This window comes from Salvia splendens, chromosome 15 (assembly GCF_004379255.2).
Source record: "Salvia splendens isolate huo1 chromosome 15, SspV2, whole genome shotgun sequence".
NCBI classification, from domain to species: domain Eukaryota; kingdom Viridiplantae; phylum Streptophyta; class Magnoliopsida; order Lamiales; family Lamiaceae; genus Salvia; species Salvia splendens.
In genome coordinates, this window is record NC_056046.1 from 15,353,330 (window position 1) to 15,381,201 (window position 27,872).

At 35.1% G+C, this 27,872-nt stretch overlaps 1 protein-coding gene and 1 long non-coding RNA gene across 5 annotated transcripts; one reads left to right on the top strand and one right to left on the bottom strand.

Moving 5' to 3' along the window:
* Positions 1-10,959: 10,959 nt before the first annotated feature.
* LOC121767592 lies at positions 10,960-13,012 on the top strand. The gene is made up of 2 exons (XR_006043141.1): positions 10,960-11,228; positions 12,564-13,012. It is a non-coding gene; the product is annotated as an uncharacterized LOC121767592 (long non-coding RNA).
* A 7,368-nt stretch (positions 13,013-20,380) lies between these two features.
* On the bottom strand, positions 20,381-27,827 carry LOC121768275 (protein SPA1-RELATED 2-like). 4 transcript variants are annotated; one of them, XM_042164712.1, is made up of 8 exons: positions 27,612-27,827; positions 24,899-26,377; positions 24,116-24,273; positions 23,189-23,993; positions 22,652-22,798; positions 21,838-22,155; positions 21,690-21,749; positions 20,381-21,137 (listed from the first exon to the last, which is right to left on the bottom strand). In XM_042164712.1, exons 1-8 carry the CDS (start codon positions 27,810-27,812, stop codon positions 20,946-20,948), a joined length of 3,360 nt encoding a protein of 1,119 aa, XP_042020646.1. In that variant the 5' UTR covers positions 27,813-27,827; the 3' UTR covers positions 20,381-20,945. The 4 variants fall into 4 exon arrangements, with proteins under 4 accessions (XP_042020646.1, XP_042020647.1, XP_042020648.1 ...); XM_042164713.1 differs by lacking the exon at positions 27,612-27,827 and adding an exon at positions 27,448-27,588; XM_042164714.1 differs by lacking the exon at positions 27,612-27,827 and adding an exon at positions 26,474-27,414.
* Between the last annotated feature and the right edge of the window lie 45 nt (positions 27,828-27,872).

Below are 27,872 nucleotides of genomic sequence, written 5' to 3' on the forward strand. Positions count from 1 at the left end.
AGGGGCGACCGCCCCCTCTTGCCCCCTGGATCCACCACTGGAAGTAGTGACGTGACAGTGAACTGTGGAGTCCACATTTAAATTTAGAATAATACGTGGAGTTAGTATTTATTTAAAACTTTTCTTATTTAGAATTTGTATTTTGGTGAACAACTCAAAATGATAAAATTAGTCTATTTTTTTAGACTATAATTTTATTGTCAATTAGTCTCTCTATTTTTTCTTCAATTTTTCATATGACTAATATGCTATTGAGCTTATATATATCTTAAAACGTCAAAAGCCCAACCGACTTTTTATAGGCTGGCTATATAAAAATTAGTAGTAGTAGATTTGTTTGTTAGTCTTGGGGATACATAGATACATAATATAATATACGTACTTAATAGCCAAATAATAATAATGTACCCCAAAGAATAATTTTTGTTATATCTAAGGATCTATCTTTTTCAAAGTAGCTTCTTAAGAAGGTGCTTCAAATAGTTCTACAATAAAAAAATTACCAATTATTTAAGTTATACGGTTTCATAATCTTCATGTTCTAGATTATCAATATAAATAAGTAAAATATCAGAATTTATAAATATTTGGAGTATATAGAAAAACATCGCATTCGTACATGACCAAGGAATTATTAGTTTTGCTTACAAAATCATGGGGAGGTTATGCCGTTGGCCTTATTAGAAGACATGTTTTTACACATGTCTAATGCTTAGTGATGGCTGTGGTCCTCTCTTTCTTTTTTTTCTGAGAGGGCATACATTTAGACCTACACAAAGTTACAAACCCTTCCTAAAATTACTAGTATATTATCTGCAACTCCATAAATCATATTTTGTGAAGTTCTTAACTATAGGTTACAGTGACAATTTTAAGAAGAAAAAAAAAAGAGTCTAATTTTCTAACAATTTGAATTTAGTGTTTGAAGGTTAGGTACCCGTAATTGGGTGGTTTACTGATATATACTCATATCATTTACAACTGATTCAATGTCCCAAAATCTATATGAATTGTTACAGTAAATTTGAAAATTAAAGATCAGACATTTTTATATTTTTGAGTAAGTTGTAGATATTTTGTAAAAAAAAAGGTCAAATGTCATGGTATAAACTTTTTTTGTCTTTTGTTTTAAAGGAAACATTCATCACGGAATATTTAATTGGTAGCAGCTACGTGAAGGTAGAAATAGAAACAACAATGACCGAATAAGTAGATTTTATATTTGACAAAATACATCTACAAGACATTGAACTTTTAATAAATATTTGTTTCATTAGGTCTATTTACTATTTTTCGTCATCATACTTTTAGATTTAATTTCATCCCAACCTTGTTACGATTGATCGAGTACTTTTGTCTGTTATTTACAAATATAGTGGAGTACTACTATTTGACTTAAAAGTTGCATAAATTTTAGATAAATTCTTGCATATCGAAATTTGAAAATGATTTTAAAAAAATACTAATTTTAATATTGGTGCTAATTTTGCATAACGGGTCATTTTCAAATCCAACAAATCTACGAGGTATATTTTATCTTGTTAAGCACATATTATTCAACGTCAAATTCAAGAATTAAGGAATCAAAATGACGTCTTTTCATGTATAATTCAGACTAAACTAGTGCATAGATTATAGTTACGTGAGATCAAAATCTACCGAAAAATTTCTATTTGGGCTGGGTTAGGAAAGTTGGACGGTTAGAAAAGTTTATAATTTGCATAGATATATGGTGGAAGAGGGCTCTCTAATGGGAGAGTGCGCCTCCACGATAAATGAGTATATAGTATAATTTATACTGATTATAATTTTTAATCAAAAAACTATTAATTTAATATTAAGTATGGCTAAAGAGAACTAGCATAAGTTTTTGTGGGAAAAAAAAGGTGTATATCAATAATAATGAGCTAGACCAAACCGAATCGCCCATTTATATTTGAGTTCTTTCCAATGGGCTTATTTTACGTGACAGCCCATTCAATGTTATTAATGTTTTAAGCCCAATTATCAATCAACGAGTTTGTTATTGCTTCCAAATTTAATGAGGCACTTTTCCTTTTTTCCTTAAATCACCTCTCCTTTTTTTAAAATCAACAATTTAAATGGCTGTAATTACATTTGTCTAACATACTGACAATAATTACAATGATACCAGACAGGGGCGGAGGGAGGGAGGGTGGGGCCAGGGGGCCCATGGTCCCCCCACTAATTCTTAAAAAACTTAGGGGTATTTTAGTAATTTCACAATAATTATAATTTATAATAAATATAATATTAGAGATAGGTTTCAGCAAAATATATATGAATCGTGCCTCTTAATTTAGCGTATTCATTCTGCCGTTCCAATCCAAGTCTGAATTTAGCGTATTCATTCTGCCGTTCCAAGTCTGAAATCTGGTAAACTAGAACTAGGTATATTCAAAACTCAAGTATAATTAATTTTTCTACATAGGTTGTTTTTTTGTTTGGCTGCAATAATAATTCAAAGGGGGGAGAAAGAAGATAGCTTATGTAATTCAATGGCTACGGTGGTTCTGTGGTTGGAATTTTATAACTCCAATTCTTTATTTGATGTGTGTGTTAATAGTTTTGCATACAGAAAATATCAAATATTTTGAACTTCGTCTTGCACGGTATTATCCTTCTGAATTTGGAGAAGCTGCTTCATCTTGCATACAGAAAATATTTTGATTTGGAGAAGTTACTTCGTCTTGCACGGTATTATCCTTCTGAATTTTCTGAAGTTGCTTTGTCCGAGCTTAAAAGTCAACTTGAGAACTTTATTTTCGATGTGCGCATAGATGAAAAGTTTTCACAAATATCAGGAATCAGTGGTCTTGCTCAAAAGATGGTTTCTACAAGGAAACATGAAGTTTTTCCAATGGTTTATTCATTAGTTAAGTTGTCATTGATCTTACCAGTTGCCACTGCATCAGTAGAAAGAGCATTTTCAGCAATGAAGATCATCAAGACTTCTCTACGTAATAGCATGGGAGACCAACTATTGAATGATTGCTTAGTTCCTTACATCGAAAAGGATGTGTTTGTTAAAGTTACCAATGAAACTATTATGCAGCGGTTTCAGAAGATGAAGAATAGAAGACAAATGTTATGATGTGATTGCATTTGACTTTTACATTTTGAACCTTATAATTTAATTTATGTAATTTTTTTTGAAGTTTAATTTTGAACCCCCCATTATGAAATCTCTGGCTCCGCCACTGATACCAGATGATCCACTTTTCTTTTTAGTTTGTCGCAATCAAAATGATTCATTCCTAAAAATGGAAACACCTTTATCTCTATTTTATTCTCCCCTCTTACTTTCCTCTCTCCATTTCACACACATAATAAAGTTGTATAAGTTCCCGTCTACCCAAGGAAGGACTCATCTTTCTTGGGACGAAGTGATAACCTAATTACTTAATAAAATGATAATATATATATATATATATATATATATATATATGTATGTATTCATTTCTTTTTCCTATATTTCATCCTTTTTCCTTATTAATATCAGCCATTAGATTAGAGAAATGGACGGTCAAGATCAACATTGGGTAATTAATCCCGTGTTGCATTATTTGTCCTATTTTGTGCATTATGAGGGTACAATAGTAATCTAATAATGGCTGGAAACCGCTACGAATAATGCACCACATGGTAACGAGTAATGCATATAATTGCCTATATAATGCACAATTTGTGAACTGCAATGCATACGAACAAGATGTGCTGTGTTGTGATGTTTGACACATGTGTCTTGTTTCCCCTAAGAGTTTAATAAGCTTAGGGGCTAGGGTATAGTACGTACGCATTAATAACAAATTGTAAACCGCTACGAATAATGCACCACATGGTAACGAGTAATGCATATAATTGACTATATAATGCACGATTTGTGAACTGCAATGCATACGAACAAGATGTGCTGTGTTATTATGTTTGACACACGTTTTTTGTTTCCCCTAAGGGTTTAATAAGCTTAGGGGCTAGGGTATAGTACGTACACATTACTAAATGCACGTATGTAATCTTCACTGCGATGATTAACCCATATACACAATACCTCTAATAATGCATAATATACTAAGATAATGACAATTAACAGCTACATAATGCACTACCTAAACCAAATAATGCACATACGTATATTCCAATAACAACAATTTGTTAGTAATGTCTACGTACTATACCCTAGCCCCTAAGCTTATTAAACCCTTAGGGGAAACAAGAAACGTGTGTCAAACATCATAACATGGTACATCGTATTCGTATGCATTGCAGTTCACATATTGTGCATTATATAGTTAATAACATCCATTACTCGTGACAATTTGGTGAATTATTCGTATCGTTTTACAATTTGTTATTAATGCGTACGTACTATACCCTAGCCCCTAAGCTTATTAAACCCTTAGGGGAAACAAGAAACGTGTGTCAAACATCATAACACAACACATCTTGTTCGTATGCATTGCAGTTCACAAATTGTGCATTATATAGTCAATTATATTCATTACTCGTTACCATGTGGTGCAGTATTCGTAGCGGTTTACAATTCATTATTAATGTGTACGTACTAAACCCTAGCCCCTAAACTTATTAAACCCTTAGGAGAAATAAGGACCGTGTGCCAAACAACGAAACATTGTAGTTCACATATTGTGCATTATATAGTCAATTATATGCATTACTCGTGACCATGTGGTGCATTATTCGCAGATACCAAAATGTGGCAGTTCCTTTTCCGTCAAATGTCAATAATAACCCTGTAATGCATGCAACCACCTTCTATAATGCAACACGGAACCAGTTTTATAGAATCAATCTGATCCGTTGATGCCTTAGATCTAACGCGTAATATTAAGAAGGAAAAATGATCTAAGATGTGAAAAGGAGAATAAGGCTCCCCTATATATATATATATATATATATATATAGGGATGTATTCATTTCCTTTTCTCATATTTCCTCCTTTTTCCTTTTTAATCTCAACCTTTAATTCCAGCAATCTTGTGGCTTAAAAAAATCGCTGATTCCATTTAATTATTATCAATTAAAAATCGATTAAGGGCAGATTTGGTAGATAATATTGTGTTAGTTATGGAAATTCCCTGATTCTCTCCTTTGCAAATATTACGGTTTATTTTCTTCTCTCACGTCGAAGAAGGCAGAGAAGCGTCAGACGTATATGATTCTGCATTACTATTTTTTTGGAAGGTTTCAATTATCACAAATCTAAATCCTATTGTTAATCAGTCGTTGGTAGTCAGAGTTTGATCTTAAGCAATGGAAGAAGGTAAATCATGAATTAGCATGTTTTTTTAATGTTGCGGATCTTTCTGTAGAAGTGGTAGCAGTTTGATTATTTGATTTTTAATCAACAATTAAATTGTGTTTTGTGTTGCCATGGTATAACATTATTGCTTTCTGTGAGAACTTTCTCCATGGATTCGCTAGCGGCATATGTAGGGTATTAGGTTGAGACGAAGCATATAATGCACGTATTGACGATGTATAATGCACTTAGGTTTCTATATAATGCATAATTCGTGAGAGGCAATGTTTCGGGTAAAAAAGATTTCGTCTGGATTGCGCGGTGTGGCGCACGTTGCTTGTTTCCCCTAAGGGTTTAATAAGCCTAGGGGGTAGGGTGTCGTATGTACAAGTTGTATTAGTTTGATTAATTGATTTTTAATCAACAATAAAATCGTGTTTTTTGTTGACGTGGTATAACATTACTGCTTGCTGTGAGAAATTTCTCCAAGGATTCGCGGGCGGCATATGTAGGGTATTAGGTTGAGACTCGGCATATAATGCACGTATTGACGACGTATGATGCACTTAGATGTCTATATAATGCATAATTAGTGAGCGAGATTGTTTCGGGTAAAAAAGATAGGGTCGTCTGGTTTGCGATTTGTGGCGCACCTTGCTTGTTTCCCCTAAGGGTTTAATAAGCCTAGGGGGTAGGGTGTAGTATGTAGGGGGTAGGTTTTAATCAACAATTAAATCGTGTTTTGTGTTGACATTGTATAACATTACTGATTGCTTTGAGAATTTTCTCCATGGCTTCGCTAGCGGCATATGTAGGGTATTAGGTTGAGACGAAGCATATGATGCACGTATTGACGATGTATAATGCACTTAGGTTTCTATATAATGCATAATTCGTGAGAGGCAATGTTTCGGGTAAAAAAGATTTCGTCTGGATTGCGCGGTGTGGCGCACGTTGCTTGTTTCCCCTAAGGGTTTAATAAGCCTAGGGGGTAGGGTGTAGTATGTAAAAAACAACATTTTTAATACATATACCACAACATGTACTCCGTAACAACGTTTTTATTAGTATGTGTTATACGTATGCATAAATCACGTGTTTGTCTATCTGAATAATTTGACATATTGAAATCGTGAAAATCGTGCATTACTTGTCAGCATATTATATTGCAAAGTTGTTATATTATGCTGACCCCTTTTTTCCAATTATGTACAGTGGTTGTTGTACCTGAATGTCCTCCCTCGATGAAGCCTGTTGTAGGTCAGAAATTCCAGTCATTAGTTTTTACACGTTGAAATTCAAGCCCCTTGGTTACGGGATCCTCGATATTACAATCGTTTATCGCTTGCATTGCAGCAGTTGTTGTTCTCTCATTAATGGAAGAAGGTAAGGCAAGCGATTTTGATCCGTATGCGTGTATTTGTTTATGTATCGGATGTCTTTCTACCAATTCAGACCAGTCCTTGTATATGCTACTTATTGAGCATGTATGTCAAGTACTGTGAAATCATGTTTAAACATGATGTCCAGTTTTGATTTGTTGCCGTTTAGGGTTCATGTTATGTCGGTATAAACAATGCACCAAATGAGAATGGATACTGAATGTTATTGACTATATAATGCGTTCTCTGGGAACTGCAATGTATAGGATAGAGTAAATAATGAGTGAACGCGATTATAAATCATTCATTTGGGGTTTTGGTTTAGCTTTTGGCGTGGCTAGGGTAGTAGTTTAAAACGATACAAATAATGCAACAAGTGATGATGTATAATGAATTGAATTGAGTATATAATGCATAATGCATAATTCGTGTTTGGCATTAACTGGATACATATAATGCACCAAATGGTTATGCATAATGATATCTATTGCCTGTATAATGCATAGTACGTTGGATGACTTAATGAAGGACCGCGAGTATGCCTCATTCCTTTACGGTTTAGATGTGTCGTGTTTCGATGTTTGGAACACGTTTCTTGTTTACCTTAAGGGTTTAATAAGCCCAGGGGCTAGGGTATAGTACATACACGTATTTTTGCTAATTTACATATTTAACCGAATAAAGTTATAAAAAAGGTGCATTACTTGTCAGAACAATCGATTGCTACATTGCACATTTTTGCTAACCTCTTTTTTTGCGTTGTATAGAGAGTGTTGTTCGTGAATGTTCTCCGGAGCTTAAGCCTCATGTCGGTCTGAAATTCCAATCCTTGGAATTCGCTTTTGCTTTTTACGAGGTATAAACCCGCGCAGTTGGCTTTGATACGCGCAAACAAGCGATGAGAAAGGTCGATGATGTCACAACCTGGTATCTCGTAGTATGCAATAGGGAAGGAAAGAAGAAGTCGAACGAAGATGGCCAATTGAATGCCCGGTCGGGTTTCAGTATCTAGCGGAGGAAGTTATCTAAGCATTGTGGTTGTAAGGCTAGTATATCTTTCAAGCTTGAGTTATGTTCTTTAAACAGCACATCACAGCTTTTGTTTGGGTCCTAGTAGTATTGTTGTTCAAATCTTTGTCGTAGTATTATAAGTTGAAACAGGTGGTTTGTTGCATTAGTAAACTTTTTCTGTTCATTAATGGATTATATATCAGTCGAGTACTATATATATCTGTGAAGTTAACTCAATGAAGTATCCATGACGCCATGGATACTTGTGTTCCCTACTGTATGCAAAATAATGAGCATTTGTTGATGCATAATGCACTCCTTTAATCAAATAATGCACATATCTATTCTCCGTATCTATATCCACTTTTCAAAAAACAATGCAGCACATAACATAAGTAATATCAAATTTTATTTGTCTGACGCGGACAATGATAGTTCACAAATGTAATATACCAAATACGAAAGTACGTAAGAAACTAAACAATTACACGACTGTTAAGGACTACAAAACCAATTTACCCATATAAACAGGACAAATCTCATAATGCATAATATAATATAAATAATGCCTTTGTATGTATACATAATGCACTGCATAAATAAACGTACTGCACATAATACATTTCTGAATAAGTGCATTATTTGTTTTACATCTTGCATTATTTACTGTGTCATTTACATTACGTGGAATATGATAAGGATTCAACTGCTTCAAGCAATTAAGGAATTCTGACGGCGTTCGCCGACAATAGAGTCGATCACCTTTTCGACCTGTAGGTTGATTTGGCTCACCCTCACTTCTAGACGTACTTGGGCCTACATCAGCCAATCTCTTTCTGAATTTTTTTGCCAACGCAACTGGTATAATGTCGTCCACTGCGTCGTCTATCTTGTCTCTAAGCTGCTTCTCTGATATTAGCAACCAACACAACACATCAGAAAATATCACCAACTCAAAGGACAACATGATAGGAGTTGTGTAAGTTTGTTGTGGGAAGTGCATTAAGTTAATCAACACCCTGATACTTAATGCATAAGACAGAATCAAAAATGCGTATGACAAAGCAAATAATGCGTTAAACAAAGCAAATAATGCACATGTATTAATCACAACAAATATTGCCTTAGTCAGAACACATAATGCATAAAACAGTACCCATAATGCATTTGTCAAATCAAATAATGCACTTATTACAATCAGATAAAATATTTGTCAATTTAATCAAAAACCTGAAACTTAGTTTCTGATACGAGGCAATTAACAAATACAATCAACACCGCTGATGTGCTTACTATACTCGTAATAGTTAACTACACCGGCTGCACAATGGCAGATTCTAATAATACCCTGTTATAATGCATACTATACTTAACATAATGTACATTTCATAGGACATAATGCATTGTCTAAACCCAAAAAATGCACATGTATTACACCAAAAAACTAGTAACCAATATCAAGAATACAACTCATATTGAACCATAAACTACAGCATATGCATGATTACAGATTTATGATGCACTTCCCACACCAAACAATAATCAGATTTATACTTTGCCGGAGTTGCTTAACCCCCGTAGCCAACACCCGTGTTAATGCATAATATAGCCAACATAATGCAAAAATCATGTTAAATAATGCATAGTACAACATAAATAATGCACAAATCTAATTTTGTCAGGGTCTAGTCAGTAAAAAACACAACACCCGCAATAATGCATCATTTACTTCACATAATGAAACCTACATATACACATAATGCAATAATCCAACATGCAATTATCCTTCCACAAAATAGACGGATAAAATATTGAATAGCACAAGCAGCGCCGCAAATATACCTGCAGCTTGGGATGGTTGTGAGCGCGGACGTCCTCGCTTAGGCATTCTAAATCTGTCGGGAAATAACCAAATCAAACACCAAAATCCATGATTTCAAACGCAAAACACAAAAACCACAGTCGGATGCAGAGAAATTTCAGCCCAAACAATATAACCCACTCGGATAACAATATCCATGCTTTTATACCCAAAACAATAAAATTCAGTGTGAATTTCATGAGCCGCGACAATTGTCGCTGTTCCAGTTTATATTTTTCGTGGCTACAACAAAATTACAGGAAAGTAACGTACCTTGACGCCGATATCGGTTCGGTCTTAGCAACGGTGGAGGGTGGGTGTTGAAATATTGGACGATTTCTTCAATGAATTCAGAGCGGCGAACGAGATCTAGGGTTTAGATAGTGGAGAGAGTGGAGAAAGGGTTTACAAAGCTTAATGACCGAGAATGAAGAGGCGGATGTTTCAAATCCCAAAAATTTCGCCATTTCCAAATTCTGGCAGTTCTATTTGTGTAGAATGACACTTTTAGCCTTATAATGCATAAACACAGGTTCCATAATGCAACATTGATAAATATTGGTAGTAGAAATCTGGACCGTTGATTACTACAATCTAACGCCTATTAATAAGAAGAACAAAGGATGTTAGTATTGAAAAGGAGAATAATGCTCCCCTATATATATATATATTTAATCATTACATTTTATAATGATACTTAATATAATAAAGATAAAAAAAAATATGGATATTGATCTCTAAAATCACAAACTTTAACTGAAATTTGATATTTCCCACGGACTTAGAAGTTGGTAGGAATTTCCACGGACTTAAAAGTTGGTAGGGAAAATCACGCACTTGTTTTTATAGTCCATTTTTTACAAAGTAAGTTTTTTTCCTCAATTATTAGGAAATTCACTTCAAGGAATTGGTTTATAATTTTGCAAACAAAATTTAATTTAGTGTGAAATATCAAATTAGCTTAAAGTTTGTGATATTATGAACGCATAACTTTTAAAATTTATTAATAACCATTTTCTCACACAGATGTTTTTTTTATTTTAAACGTATTTACTTTATATTTATTTTTTGTGTCATGTGAAATGTGTGTAACTGCTTATTTTATACTCCATATGTTTTACCATAAGATTTCAAACCCTAAGTTATTATATTCATTTATCTAATTAATATTTAGTGTGTGTAGCAAGTATTTTAAATAGGAAACTTAATCAAATTAATTATATTTAAAGTTAATTTATCCATTGTAGTGAATTTCCTATTAATTGAGAAAAATATTGACTATATAAAAAATTCAGTATAAAGACTAGGTACTTGCTTTTTTAGACAAGATTTAAAGTTTATCATAAATATTAAATTTTGGCAAAGTTTATAATTTTAGAGAATACTATTACCCAAAACATATTGGTATGGATATTATTTTTCTTTTACTTGTAGTATTTGATGAAATAAAGTGCCCGGTTTAGTTTCTACTAGAATTCAATCACCTATATTCTAAAACCCCAAATCACAATCGCTTAAACCCTAGAACCTCAACTACGAAATCAAAATCATGGGCTCATCTCTAAATCAGCAGCAGGCGGTGTGTGGGAAGGAATCAATCGATCTTCTCAATTGCGTTGCTCAATCGCCCTTCGACCAAGAAAAATGCCTTTCCCTCCTTCAAACCTTGCGCCAATGCGTCATTAATAAGGTATATTCAGCAATGATTTTGAATAGGAAAGCAATTTCTCTAGGCGCGAAAGAATTTCAAATATCATTTGTCTTTATACCAGGACCGAATCGTATTTCTGTGATTAGTTACTGTAGTTTGATGGCCAAGTTGGAATTTGTAGATGAAACTCAGGTTAAGGGCTATTTTTGGTTGCTCAAAATGGACACTAGTTGTGGAATTTTAATTAGCGCCTATACCAACTATTTACTTCCTGAGCTATTGTTATTTGTAAACTTGATTATGTGAATCTTAAAGAAAGTTCTAGATTGGTCTAAGAAAGAATCTGCAAGCTGTATGAATCCAGTTACATGTTAGTGTTATATGAAGATGTCATTGATAGTAGAATTTTTTACTGGGAGCTGTTTTACGTAAACAACTTTTGTTCGGTGAGATACTTGCGTCTCCAACCAATGTCTACATATAGATAAACCATTGTCTTTCTTTCCTTGCCTAGTTCACCAGTTGTTTCAATATATTACCGGACATTTATGCTATAGTCTTTTTCCCCTCTACTGAGATGCTTGGTCTAACCGGCTGCCCGAATTTTGAAGATCTTACCTCTTGCTAATTGATACTCAATGTTTATATTCCTCAACGTAAGCTTGGGATGGTTTTAAGTCAGCTTCTCCTGAATTCTCGCTGATATCTGCTTTTATTAGGCAACTTATTAAGCCTGAGAACTTCTTGAACTCCCGACTCTTTGGGTTTTTGTTTGTTGGATAATCGTAACAAATATTTAATTTAAAGACCTCAATTTTGTGTATTGTTCGAGGAGCTAATGTATGCTGCTCAACCTGGATTATGATTTGAATGGTGTTCAAATTATGGGTTGGTTAATAAGGTATAGTCTTGGATTCAATTTTAACTTTTCTGACTGAAACAGAGGATCAATATGTTCTTATCGTCAAGTCAATTGTATTTTGTGAATTGCTTCATAGTATGTAGGAGAGAATCTTAAAGTGGCCAAGTATCATTCACTTCACCCTTTAGGATCTGAAACTAGTTATATGGAGATATGCATGTGAGTTCTGGTGAAGTCATTATCTTGAAAATTGACTCACTCCATAACATAGTTAAACTAAAAGTAGAACAATTGCAATGCAACCGACATCCACTGATCCTCTTACTTCACAACCAAAGGTTATTTATGGGGATAAGTATTACTTAATCGTTTATCCATGACTGACTGCATAACATTTACACCACTTCCATTAGTTGTTTATATGTTTCTTTCATATATAGTTTGTCATGGAAAACTTCAACCATATCACTGTTTTAATCAAGTCTCGTTCTTGTAACCCTTGTTTTCCTTAGAAAGTGAAGAAGTTCTCCCTCGCAGAAGAGACGAGGGAACAAGCAGATTCAAGTGGGAAGAAGCAAACTTGATATTCGAGGAAGCTGGCACGACCGTGAACCTTGCACATTCTCCCTCTTGATCCAAAATATTGTATCATTCACATTTTTTGCACCATCAGCATAAACAATTGTTGCTTGGGGACTGTTGAATATGTCTCACTAAGTAGAAACAAACTACTACTCGTGCTTGTAATGCTAATGAATTGTACTAGATTTTGCGGTTGTATCAAATTGCTCTATCTCCACAGTATTCCAAGGTAAAAGCGAGCGAGTAATCAAATTATGAGTGACCCCAGAAATCTATTGTTGTATCCTTTGCTTTTGTCTGTATTCTCAATAATCAACTGACTTTTGGATAAATGATTTCAGTCTAATTTATTGATGCATAAGACCATTTAATATTGTTATATTATCATCGTCCTGTTACCTGAGAAGTACTAGTACTTAGTTCTTGCAAAAATGTTGAAACCCCAATAGGTAATATGTCATAGGATAAATACTAATCCAAGCCTCCTAGCTCAACTGGTTGAGAAGGGAGGCAACCGGCTGCCCCGGACCCGTCGAACGGGAGGCTAGAGAACGGGCCTGAGGAGGGGCTTGTTCACAGGTTGGTGTGCGGCTGTGTGTGTCAGGGTTAGTCCTTGAGCCATGAGGGGCCCTGTGTCAGGGTTAGCTCGCTTGCCGAATGCATCACGAACTCCAATGTGTGTGTGTTTAAAAAAAAAATACTAGTATATCTCAAGAATTATCATATCTCATTTTGCCACTAATGAGAGTCCATGTAGTCTGCAACGTAGACAGATGAATAATTCAATTCGTGAGAATGTAGCCGCCATAGACACGTACCTCAAAATAAATTTCAACAAGAATAGTGGTTCTCAATTTTTTTTAAAAATTAATTAAAAGGGCATCCTTAAAATAAGAATAACAAGTTGTATTACAATTCATGATCCCAAAGAATTGCATGAGCAGCAAGGCAGAAATAGTGAGTAATAAATGAGGGACCGGATTTGATGGTTGCTATCCGCAACGCATCCCTTAGCCGTCTCTTATCTCGTCCCGGAGAGACGAGATTGATAAGAGACGGCGTTGCAGCCTTCCGTCTCCATCCCGTCTCGGAGAGACGCCCGTCAGCTCGCGAGACGTGTCGCCACGCGCGTTGGCGACGTGGCGAGCTCCTGTTCGTCCGTGATGCCCACTCGCCGGCCCGCGAGTGGGCGTCGTTTTTATCCGAAAAAATGTTTTTTTTTTGTTTTTTTTTTTAAATTCAGGAAAAATTCAAAATTTTAAAAAAAATCCCAAAAAATATAATAGCCGTTTATAGGCATTTTTTGCAATTTTTAATTTTTATTTTTTAAGCCTCCAATCACTTCTATAAATATCAAATCATTCCCACAAATTAATCCACCATAAAAAATATGCTTTTCTTATTTAAATTATGTATATTAAATTTTTTAAGGATTTTATTAATGAGGTTTTTAATTTTTTTATAATTTTAAGTTGTAATTTTATTTTATTTAATGAAGTGTGTTTTTATTAATTGAATTTGTTGGAAATAAAAATAAAAAATGAAATTGAATGAATAGTTAAGGGATGAGATGGTTAAGAGACGGTTGCAGGTGCTGTCTCTTAGTTAAGAGATGGAGTAAATAGTACAGTGGAGCCCATGAATAGTTAAGAAATGAGACGGTTAAGAGACGAATAAGAGACAGCGTTGCGGATGGCCTTAGGAACTACACATATGCATGATTCATGAATGGTGGCAACCTTTGTTACAATAAATGATTGTTGGATAACATGATTTTGATTGACTTTTTTTTGTTACGTCTATGTCTTCATCCTTGCAATTGCATCATATATATCCATATGTTTAAATTTCAAAGACAAATCTCCCCATCATTGTTACAATAATGAGATATGCCATATCCATCCTATAGTTACTCTATTTTAATAATTTATTAGAATTAGAATTCCAAAATACTAGAGTTTATCTAAATATATATTGCTGCAACAGTGTACGTACACAAGCACTGGCTCGATATTTGACTAGTTCGGTTCGATGAGTTGGGCGATAGCTCTTAATCCTCTAATTCATGGTAGGAAGCCAAGCTAGAGCATAATATTCTTTTTTCAACGAGAGTGAAATTAAAGGGCAGATGAAGGTTCTTTCTTGCATACATTATTTCCAAAATTTGGATCAAAGCATATGATAAAGCAAAATTCGAATATGACTAGATGTTCTACATCTAATTCTTATGAGACACAACGCATCTTTTTATATACAATGCAATAAAAAAGCCCAACATGTGTATCACTTCTCTATATATAAGTTGCTCGTTTGATCTGTTCTGTAGGGTTAGTTTTAATTAAGAGATTATAATCCAATATTTAAAATACTTGTGGTTAAACTATTAGTCATTTAATTTTAATTTTTTTGTCTTTGAAAAGGGTAACATTTACTATTTCATAGAATTACTCGTTGACGTCCCTCTAAATGAATGTACATGCAAAGTTTATTCTCATTTTTTTATCCTAATTAACATGCAATATCTCCTTTGGTAATACAAATTGATTATGTTTACCAACACAAAGATTAAAAAATTATTACACTGCAATACTTAATTAAAATCATATCACCACATTATATGTATCATCACATAAGAAACATTCACAAACACAAATAGTACTATACATGTCCAACGAAATAAACTTGATAATTAAACAGTCGCAAAACAAGCATACTATAAAATTGATAAAGAGTGGCAAAAAAAGTGTAGGTAACTAATTTAATATTGACTTGGCCAAAGGAAAGCTCCGATGGCGAAGTTCCTCTTGTGATTAACATCTCCAACGATGGGAAGCCCGTATTCGGTAAGAAGACGGTCGAGTTGCCACTCGGGCATCTTGTCATAGTCGGACTTGGAGTACCTCGGGTAGTGAATAGGCATCGTGAACACATACTCCTTCAGCTTCTTCCCATCATCTCTCAAAACGGCGCCGTTTGGGACAGAGTTTGGCACTGCTGCTCCAGCCGTCATGTTTTCGTTTTGCTTTTTCTTTTCTTCAGTGAAAATCTATGAGAGGATGCTTGTCTATATATAGCCGAGTTTCAGAAATCGACCTCTCAATTTTTTTTGTGAGTGTATGATTCTACAAGTTTCCTTAATTATTTTAGTAAGGAAAGGGATTTATGTTTATATTCTTGGAAACATAGGGAATTATTTAGGGAATACATCCTCGTATTTTATATTACTTGGTATTTATGTTAATTAATTGTGCATTTAGCGTGTGCGATTTTTCTTACCTTATTAGTCACAATTTGAATCATAAATATGGAAGCTCGTAGCAACCGTTTAGAATTTTACTTAATTATGTGATCGTGACAACTATAAGTCACGAAGGAAAACTATATACTGCTACTACATATACGTATAAGGATTGAAAAAAGGGATGAGGGGTACAATCTATACAAAATCAACAGTTTAGGGTTAACAAAATTATTTATAATAGTTGAAGATATAATTGATATAGCTAAATAGTTTGGGTTTGAAATTGATAGTTACACTTACCCAAACAAAAAGATAATTATCATGGATTAAACAAGAACGATGCTCACAAATTACGTTCACATAAAATATACTCCATGTAACATCACATATCTCACCTTATACATGTAGGTATATACGATATTCGGAAAAAAAAAAATACTCCATACTGAGAACAAATATGTAATATCACGAAGTACTAATATTTTAAAATTGCCAGCTACAAGTAGTAGTGCTCCACAATCCAAGTTTTATGGAGTAACTGAATTCATAATTAAATATTTTAATTAAGTTAATAATTCATAATTAGAGAATTTAATAACTAGTGCTTACGAACTATATTTCATAACTAGCTAGAGTATAAGAGTTCATAAATATATATTAAGTTTTAATCCTGAAAAAACATGTTAGAGAGTGTTTCAATGTGTATCAATATAATGATCTTTCGAGTATTTTTCAATGTAAATCAATTTGTTTATGCTATGTCATTATAATCACTTAATTAATAAATATTATCTAGAAATTAAGGAACAAAAATTATGGAAGGTGGTAGTTGGGATGATTGCATGCATTAATGTTATGAAAAAGATGGATGTAGAAGATAGGGATGTACTAGTTGAATTTCATAATATTGTGTTCGATTCTATTTACTCAACCCTTCTACTTTTATTTTAATAGATGGCGATCATTAAGATTGATTGCCCCTAAGAAATTATTTACCAATTTTAATACTCCCTCCGTCTCCGAATAAGAGTCGCTAATTTTCATTTTGGGCCGTCCCCCATTAAGAGTCACTCTTCATTTTTACCATAAATGGTAGTAGGCCCCACATTCCACTAACTCACTCCACTCACATTTTATTATAAAATCAATATAAAAATGTGGGTCCTACATTCCAATAACTTTTTCAACCAATTTTTCTCTACATTTCTTAAAACTCGTGCCCGGTCAAAGAGCGACTCCTATTAGGGGAAGGAGGGAGTACTTATTATATTATATACATATCAATAACAGGAGTTGTGATCAATGTCGAACCAATTTTAATGACTGAAAGCGTATGGTAGTAACAGAGAGGCTCTTTCGTACGTATTGCACAGAAATTGATCAATGCAAGCGCTCGGTCAAGACACCATGCTTCTTAAGTCCACTGGAGCACAGGGTCCAGGAACTCAAGAGAACATACAGTGCTTCAGTCGTTGGGCACTCTCAACTCCCCTTTCAAAAAATAATATAAATCCCTCAACCCGAATACTATGAATTAGTATAGGGAAGTGGGGTCGATCCCACAGAGATGGACTCGCAAAGTAGTGCTCAGAGGCTTTGGACAAACAAATGGCTGCTGCCACGCAAAAGGGTTGAGAATTTTAAACTAACTCTAGACCTAGGCAGGAAATGTAAATGCTAGACCTAGGACATATTAAACTTGTAAATTCAGACTTCAACAGCAAGAAACATAACCACTTCCTAGACAGTGTAAACAACTACCTAATCTAGCTAAACAGAAGATAACTGAAAGTGGGGACCATAATTCCAAAAATGGCAAGTACGGAAAAAAACTGCAGATAACAAACTCTGACGCTAGCTCGCAGCGAAATGTATCCTCTCAACCGAATTAAACTTGCAGATGAACAAAACAGAGCACAAAGCGAGATTCGAACAGAATATAGAAATTTGGTCGTCGGAAACTTGCCACAAAACGGAAACACATCAGATCTGCGTACACTAGACGGAATGAAAGAAAAACTCGTAAACTAAGCATGAAAATCAGATCGAAACTACTCAGATTCACGTCAGAATACTTGATCCACTCCGGATCCAAGACATCCGAACCCAACAACCAACAAATCCAGCAAATCCAACCAAAGTTCTTCCACAATCCAACTCCAACTTCCCAGATCTGACCATTAACCTATAATAACTCAGAAAACAGCTGCGAAACGCATCCAACTCAGACAATTTAAAACACCAAAATCTCAATAAACGAAGCAATCAAACTAGAAATCAACACAATCACCATAACGGAAAATCAAACTTGCATTTAAACCAGAAACTATTTGGTGAAAACAGAGAACCGAGCTTCGAACAACGAAGCTCGGCAGAGTAAGTAAAATACGGAAAGCGGAAAATAAATTGTTTCTTCGCTCCTAACAAGAGCGGTGTTACACCATATCGGAAGCTAAGATGAAACCCGAACGTGTGAACTGAGATCTCCTCAAACTAGTATCAAGTGTGTGTGTGGGAAAGTGAACTAGGCAACAAGCTGTGGTGAGGTCTCCACCGAGAAGATCCCTCCAGCTTGCATGCTCCTGCCTTTTATAGATGCGGACATAGCCCTTGAGTCTTCGTAGAAATCCCTATTCTACCCTTCAACTCTAGAGCTTCCTCCGTCGAGCAATTCTCTTCATAATCGTTCACTAAATCGCCAGTTCCTCGACCTTGTGATTTTTTGGTCTTCTTTCTTGGACCTGGCGAATTCCTTTACACACCTGGCTTAAAACGTGCGTTAGCCCCAGTAAAATCACGAATTAAATCCCTAGACCCATGCATGAAATTAGCCTTATCAATGACCGAACTAGATACCAAATTAGGGCCATTAAATCTAGTTTTTTGATGAGATGCGCTGCTCTGCAAATTGTTTCGGTCTTCATTACAAGCTCATTTTACTTCATTGTATTAGGTTTATCACTTCATTCGGTGCGTAATACCTTGAAACTATAACATGTTTTACTTGCTTCCAGTAGGTTTTAAAATGATTCAACACATGCTTCATTCGAATTCATTGACCTGGGTTTTTACTCTATTCACTTTAAAAAATGCAATTTATTTCAGTGGGTTTATTACTTCATTCATAAACGTTATTACTTTATTGGATAAGGTTTTTACTTCATTCCAGTAGGACTTCAAATGCTTATATACATACTTCATTCAAATAGTTTATTACATCATTCCATGTATTTATTACATCATTAAATTAGGCTATCATTTCATTTTGTTGTCAGTGCTGCGATGGTGATAGACATTGTAGAAAGAAAGAACGATACGCGACGGCGAAACTGCTTTTACGTACTGGAATGAAGTAATATATTCTGGAATGAAATTAAATCTTCTAAATATGTTAGTATGACTTATTTGCCTTGGGATGAATTAAAATAGGCTCGTGACGAAGGCAAAAATAATTTATAAATTTACGCATCTCATCCATAAAAAATTAGATCTAAAATCCTAATTTGGTATGATTCTGCGGTTCGGCAATAAGGAGTGAATTTGCAAATGGGACTCTCAATAATAGTCTTAATTTTAGTACTCGACCTATTACTATTATTGATTGTTGTTTTGATCAATAATTTGTAAATATTGTTGTGGAATTAAAATGACTGTAAGGGATTGGGGGAATCTAGGGGTAGGTCAAAATCGTCATATCATATTGAAAATTCGGTATGAACAAAAACCATATATTTACCATACAAATTTTCGGCATACCAACTTTTTGGTACGACAAATTTTAGTGCTGATACCTACACCGACTTTTCAATATATTGTACCGAAATTCTATATACCGAAATTTTATGGCATATCAAATTTCGGTATGATATACCACAATGCCATTATACCATTATATAATAGTTATATTATAAATACATTTATTAATATATGTATAAATTATGGTATGCGTCGAAATTTCAGTACCACATTATATGAAAATTCATATTGTTATCATACTAAAATCTTTCAGTAAGGTATCAAACCGTAACAAAAACTATGATATACGAAAAATTCGATACCAATATTTTTCTGTACAGTAAATCTGATATACCGAATTTTTCAATATTTTTCCCACCCCTATCAATGCAATACCCTCCTTTTACCTGGTTTAAATTTATAAAATTTGAATCACTTTTTGTCAATTGTAATTCCCCATATTCAAAACATATGTGATTTCTAGTTTTATGCCCATAAATTATGATTTTTTTTGCTAAAACAAATTGAGCTTACTCAAACAAGACAAACAACAGTAATTAATTGAGTGCGTCAGAACAATAATCCTAAACCCTAACAACTCTTAACTAAGTGCACAAGTGTGCAGACTAAATTACAACTAACAGGAAAACATACATCTCTTTTATATAAATGTAGAATACACGCTGACCAAAAAAATGCAGTCTTCCTACAAAAATAAAACAGATAAATTGAGCATAAGCAGACTCCAAAAGGAGTAATGTGGTATGCAAGTAAAAGAATGAAGAATCCACTAGTTTTAGTGTAGGTTATATATCCCACTCATTACAGAATACATATGAATATTAATAGAATAGTGGAGTAGTACAATTTGGTGTAAAGCTAAATTATACAAAGAATGCCGCTCAACACGCAACCTCAATCACGTTACAATTCCACTATATATCAACATTAAAAATCAACTGTGCAGAAGTTGCTTCAAATGATGGGCATTTGGTATTTCACCTTGCTTAAGGAGCAACTTCTGCAAGAATCTAAGAATACGCCACCCGGCTAAGGTAGTTAGGGACATACGTGTCTCCCACCTTCGTTCCTCACCAAGCTACTCTTGGCAAACCCCGTTATCAAGCCTACCTCTTGACAAACGGCATCCGAGGCAAGGAAGGTAAAAGCCCCACTTTCTTCCAAAGCTAAACTCCATGATCAAGCTTTGTTTCCAGCGTAGTGTGGAAGCAACAAAACAAGCAACTAGAAGTAGTGCAGGATGCTTCAGTGATGGGCAGATATGAACTTTGATATGGCACAGCTTGTAATGGAAGAACATACTTATATACTATGTCTAAACCAACTGTAGGAGTTTGATACATCCAGTTGAATTAGCAGCAACAACCGTATTTGACTTGGGTCTCCAGCAAACACTTGAAACGAACTGTCCATTATCATCTTCTGTCTCCTTGCCAGTCATGGGATCAATGGAGCCAAATTTGTGGGCAGAAATTGGCATGGGCAGAGATTTATAGTAGGCAAATACCTACAGAATTGAGCTCACAATTTAGCATATCTGCAACCATATCACCAAACATAGCTTTCTAGACTGTTTCTATGAAAAATCACTCTTTGTGGAATAAATGGTATAAGGAAATCTCCAATAACGATTACATGATCACAAGCCAGAGCAGAAAACATGCATAAGCAAAGTCACTTGTACATTACTTTGACTAAAATGGTTTAATCCTGAGCCGGGTATAATAAAAACAGGACCGACAATTTACGATATCTGTACTACAGTTAAAACATAAATGTCATAGCTCAGAAGCAAAAATCATCATTCAGCGTTTGATCACAAACATCTATCTCTCTCTGGCATGGAACAGTATAAAGCAACGGGCAACAACTATTGGAAAAAAAGGTGATCTCATTACTACTGAATGAAGCTGCAGTTATATGCTTATCTTCTCAATTCTCGGAGAACACCTTTTTTCACGCCAACTGTGTTTACACATGATTCTAATATCGTTTCAGAACCCACCACTAAGCATTCATAACAAAAGCAAGAGAGAGATGAGTTAAAAGTGTGAAGCACCTCATTTGTCTCGGAACCACATGTTATATAACCATCATTCACCGATAGGCCAACAAAGTTCTGTGAAGCAGAAGAACTAAGTTTAGTTAGAATTTTTTTTACTATATCAAGAAAAATGCCTCCATTTTGGGGCTGAGCAGCAACTAACCTTCTCATTAGAATGCCCTCTGAGACTTGAAATACAAGCATCCCTTGACAAACTATTGGAACTTGTCTTCTTTAAATCCCAAATCTTCAGTGTGTTGTCAGTGGATGCAGAAACAATTGTTCCTGAGTCCAAGAATTTTGCATAGCTTACAGCTTTCTCATGGCCCGCCAACACACACCAAGGTACTGAAACATTGCGAAGATCATAGCAATAGGTCTTATAATCAGCAGAGCTGAAGGCCAGTAAATGGGAGGAGTGAGGTGAGAACTGAACACAGCAAACATTTGCATGGCTCCTTATTGTGCACAAACTATTTCGCTGCACCAAAGGGTAAAGATCAGTATAATAAAACAGAAAACTACGAAAGAAACTATACAATAAAACTTCTTATTGACTATAAAAAAATTTTGGCCACAGTAGATGTTCAAGACCAGCCAGCTCACAGAAAGTGTTTAGAACTGAAGCAGAGCAAATTCAGCTGGAGAGAATCAAGAATCATAATACTCAATTGTTATGCACACAAGAGCTGCTGCTTGTGGTTGTATGGGGAATATTTAGTAACATAAAGAGAATTGAATGTCACAGGATTTAATCCATTGCAATAAACATATTTTCATGTAAAAGAACACGAAATGTTAAACAGTAAGTGTTATTAGGAATGCCATTCTCTCCAACTTCTAACACATCCACAACATAAGAGTTGAACTTGAATACCATGAAAAAGAACCCTTGGGTAGAAAGATAATATGAGTGTTGTGGAGTAAAGCTATTAGAAGACTTAGCATAAGATACACGACAGGAAACGGATACATACATCGTTTATGCTCCATACTTTCACCAAACGATCATCACTGCCACTGGCTAGTTTCGTAGGATCAACACGAGAGAAGTCAACAGACCAAGCCCTTTGACTATGCTCAACAAACTCAGAAAACCCTTGACCGGTTGAGGCATCCCATAACTACAGCCATTGAGTGTAATGTTAGGTAAGCATCTCTGAGACAAAATACCAAATACAAATAAGAATAATGCGAGTTTAAAATAACAAGAGATGTTCAGAATTATATCTGGTAATAAGATTAACATCTGGATATATGTAACTCCACTAACATACACGCCCATGCAACATTCCTCATTCCTACTAGCTATGGAAACATGCACATGAATAAATAGTGTGGGGGACTCAAACAATCTTCCTTGTGATCTAGCTCACTCTTACTCTGAGTCCGAGACATTAAACATTTACAATATAATTTGAAATTTTAAGATAACTCAAATTAGTAGAAACAAGCTAACCTATGTACTAAATTTTTTTTCATCAATTATAGAAGAATGAGCAAAGAATACGGACCTTGACTATGCCATCATAATCTGTCGAAGCAAGGAAGTTTCTGATATAGCTGTTCCAGCAAATGCAACTAAGCTTTGACTTATTTGATATCTCAACAACTGGATAATGAATATCGACTGAATCATCAAAGAGAGCTTTATATTCGAAAATTTTTATCTTCTTTGACACCCCTCCCGTAGCTAAGTAGTCTTCATCACGGTCAAAACTTAAAGAGCAGATCACATTTGCAGAATTATTAAATTCTCCATTCCGCAGTATTCCTCTTACTTTGAACTTTTTGTAGCGAGCATATTTACACAAACCGTCAAAGAAGCCCCCTAGACGATCTTCAGTCTTGTTCTCTTCCTTTCCCAGAGTGCACCTCAATTCATGACTTCTCAGGAGTTCTACATCCCTATCAGTGGCAGAATCACTGTCTGCAAGCTGATAGTTTGATCTCATTGAAAAGTAAGCATGTTCGAGTTGCCTGATATTACTCATTAACCTAGTTTCTGCATCATTTGTAGCCTTTAAATATGGATCTACACTTGCACTGCTCCCACATGCAGCAGCAGGTGACTTCTGAAGCAAAGAAGATAGAACCAATGACTTTCTAGGTTTGCGTTTCTCAATCTCTTGAATATCAGCTTCAATGCACTGTATTTGTTCTGATAGACTGAGTGCATACTTTTCTTTTTGCTCGGTTAATGTGGCAAGGAAATACAATAACAAATCTGATTCCTCGTCTTCTTCATGAATAGATGATAACAACTCACCTCGAGGTAGTTCTTGAGTACCACTTAGAAGTTCAAACTGCAAAATCTCTCTGAAAATCAACAATAACACTGTTACTGAAAATGACATCATATAGAATCCAGCCACAGAAAAGTTTCCAAGCTTGTGGGAATTATCCAAATATATATTTATTCCGAGAATGAAATCAAATACCTGGTTGTGGGCCGTGATGAAGGCTCAGGGTGAAGTAACCAAAGGCAAAACCCAGCTTCCTTGGGATTCTCTGAAAAAAAGCTGGGAGGGAGAATCCTATGACGTAAATCAAGCATGGCAGCAGCATGAGATCTTCCAGAATCAAATGAGCCAAGTAACTGCAGTACCACCATATTAATGTTAAAGAATAAACTCAGACAAATAGCTTACCAGGAAAGAAACAAGACAGTAATGCTTCCACTTTAATATTACATGCAAGCCATGGAGATACAATGGATAACATTTAAATATGATAACACCAGGTGAAGAGCAATCTATGACCTTAAAATTTTCTATACTTCATACTATATCACTGCACCTAGATATATCAAAGTGTGGCAAGATATGGCAATTTCTATAATCAGTTTGTTCAATGCTCCTTCCAATTCTTATATTACACCTGGGTGGGAATAACGAAAACACTGTCAAGTATTTAAAAATCCAAAAATATTAAGTATCAACCTGAGTTGTTAGATTCAATCTAAAAAGATTAGTAATCCTCTGAAAACATATTCTTAAAACTGTCAGCTTTAAAGTTATAGATGTGAGACATCTGAGTTTAGAGTAAGATCTTCCGAGAATCATATAAATTAAGATGCATACACTTTAATGGGATAATAATTAATTCTGTAAAGTACGTCATGCTTATAAATTGTGGCAATCAGATATAATAGTTGCTCTCATTCAGCCAGAGTACAGAACTGTGTAAAAAAGATAGAAAGTTGTGCATGAACATTCACAAACCTCAAATAGAAGAATTCCCAGGCAGTATATGTTTGATGCAAAGGTACAGCCTTTCTCAGAGAACTGCTCTGGGCTTGTATACCACTTCTCTTCTAACATAAAATTCGTAGAGGACCGCAATGCATGTAATGAATTAGGCACATCATGGCCAAACTGTTTGCTGTAGTTCTTAGTTTTTGCTATAGGACCCTGCTCCTCGTGTACATCATTGCTAGGATCCTTGGAAACATTGTTGGTCGCAAATCTAGTGCCAGACCTTGATGGAAACTGGGGCCATCTTTGGATAGTGCTCAATTTATCACCTGATCTCTGCTTCTTCACATGCTGGTTCTCAATGGACATCAACCTTTGATTTATTGGCCTCTTATCGTTACGATTAAGACTAGATTGGTAATTGTCTTGATCTGTAAAATTATCTGTGACCCCTGCACGTACAGAAGATCCTAGATACATGACCAGATTTGCCCCTGACAATTTGAAGGCGGAAGGCCTTAAATCTTGAAGCGAAGATCCTTGAACATGTGAAAAATCAACAAGATCCACAACTTGTCTAAATATATTCAGTTTTTCAACTTTATTTGCTTTCTTTCCATCAGCTTCCAGCCATTCTCTTAAACTTAATCCATCAATATTGGTTCTGTCTGAAAGAGATGAAACAGGCTTCCCAGAACAACCTAATGGTGCGGCAGTATTTGTTGAACCAGCAATGCCACACTTCGGATTAACCTGGTCCCCAGACACAGTACCAGATCCTCTGCAGGCGTGTGTTTTATGAATTACTCCTTTGTCTCTCAATGTACTTTTAATAAAGTACTCCGAAAAACCAGATTTAGACAAGATCTTTGTCCTAATGCCTCCAGAAGAATTTAACGTATGGCCTGGAATACCTTTATCATTGTCCATTAGTTGATTTTCCATAATATTATTATGACTAAAATCTGATGGTGGCTGACTTTGATCTAGTAATCCGGGAAAGAAATTGTTATCCTCATCTTCCCAGGCACTCGAGGTTGCCTGACCTTTTCCTTTGTACCCACTCCGTCCATGAAGGTTGCTGATTCCTGATCTGCCACCTATTTGATACAAATTCTGCCACTGATTTTTTTTAGTTTGTGTTCGTTCTCTATTGTTTGAACTACCCACAACAGTCAACGTTTTCCCATCATAATTTCTCAGCGTCAACTCTTCAACCATTACCCCAGCATCATCCATACAGCGTGGACTGGCACTCGCATGTTCAGAAGAACCAATTCTGTCCATGTCTTTTGCATTCAGTATAACTGAATATCGATTTCTTGCCATATGAGTATAATCATCAACACCAGGTGTAACCATTTCTGACTGCAGCATGTCAGAGCTGCCAGGTGTTATTGAGAACTCATTCTCTTTATGCCGGATATGTGTACCATCAACCGGTTCAGGCATCTCATCACCAACTGTTTGATCCATACTCTCGCAATTGGACAGCACTGGATTTTTCTGAAACAGTCGCAGCATGAGGAAAGAAAACATACTTATTAGACAGAGTCGTATAGATATTGTGTTTAAGGAAAAGGCAAAGATAACTTGTACTACCAGTTATAAGAAATTAAATCAATACAAGAGTGCTATTCCCGGTGTGATCAAAGCCGTCAAACCTTAAACAGCTAATGCCACCTAAGTTTTCATAGCTAACTCAAAACAGAACCCACTCTAGCAGTTTAACACATACATGAGGTGATACAGGATAATATCTTCACATTACTTATCCTTTCTGAAGTATCCAGGATATGATTGGAGCAACTGAAAGCAAATAATACACCTCAGTTCACTAAATTGATGAACCATTAAAATAATTATGTATTATTCTGAATCTAAGAGTATACTACAAGACCAAATCCACAAGAAGCTGTCAACGGACTCAACCCAATAGCAAAACTCTAATTTTAACTAACAACAGTCCAGAAGGCAAGTAGAAGTGTAACAAGAACAAGGAATAAAATGGAGTAACTGACAAAGAAAATAATACAAGGAGCAAAGGACAGTCCTCAATGAATAAAATGGAGTCTCCAGATTACTAGGGGTGGAGCTGGAGTAATTAGATCTTGGAGAAAACATGAACTTTTTATCTTGTAACATGCAGAAGTTAGTGACAAATAAGCCTTAATTGACATTATCTGGTCTAAGAGAAACCAAAATAATCAATCTCTAGGGATTGCTTTTAACTTCCCAAAGTTAAAAGTGCTACGATACGATGGTATTCCTTTACATTTTTACTTTTAGGTAACCAAGTTGACAAACATGATATACCAATTCAATCTCTAACTGGCAAACATAAGTTCAACATAGCACACTAAGGAATAAAGATCCGAAACAGTCATTCTAAATGCAAACTGATTGTACGAAACTATGAATGCATGATGGGAGCCAAAAGTGATACACAAACTAATTAACAAACGAAACTAACATCTAATAAAAAAGCAATGCGAAATCGTCAAAATCCCATACACCATAGCAAAATGCATAGTATCAAGTGTCGATCAAACCTAAAATCAACACAAAAGGGGTACCTAATCAAAACAAAATCTAGAAGTAAATTCCAGTTACGAGCACAAGGAGTCAGCAATCAGAGCAGAGCTACCCCAAAACTTTCAATCCGTAACGGCAAAACACAAGCAAATTGAAACAAAAAGGTTCAAAACCTAACAAAAATTGAGGATGGATTCAAGCATACCTGAAATAGTTTGACGGGAGAGAGAATAAAAAAGGCGACAATCAAAAGCAAAAGCTGCACAGCAAACGCAAAAGGGGAAAATTGTGAACCATAGAATAAAAAAGCCCTAATAATTAATAAAGAGAAGAGATTTAGAGATAGAACGGAGTCAAGATATTTATGGTACTTACCTGAAATGGCGAAAATGACACTCACACACATTAATCTGCTTACTTTTAGTACTTAATCTCAGATTAAGGTTGTCTGATCATTAATCCCTTT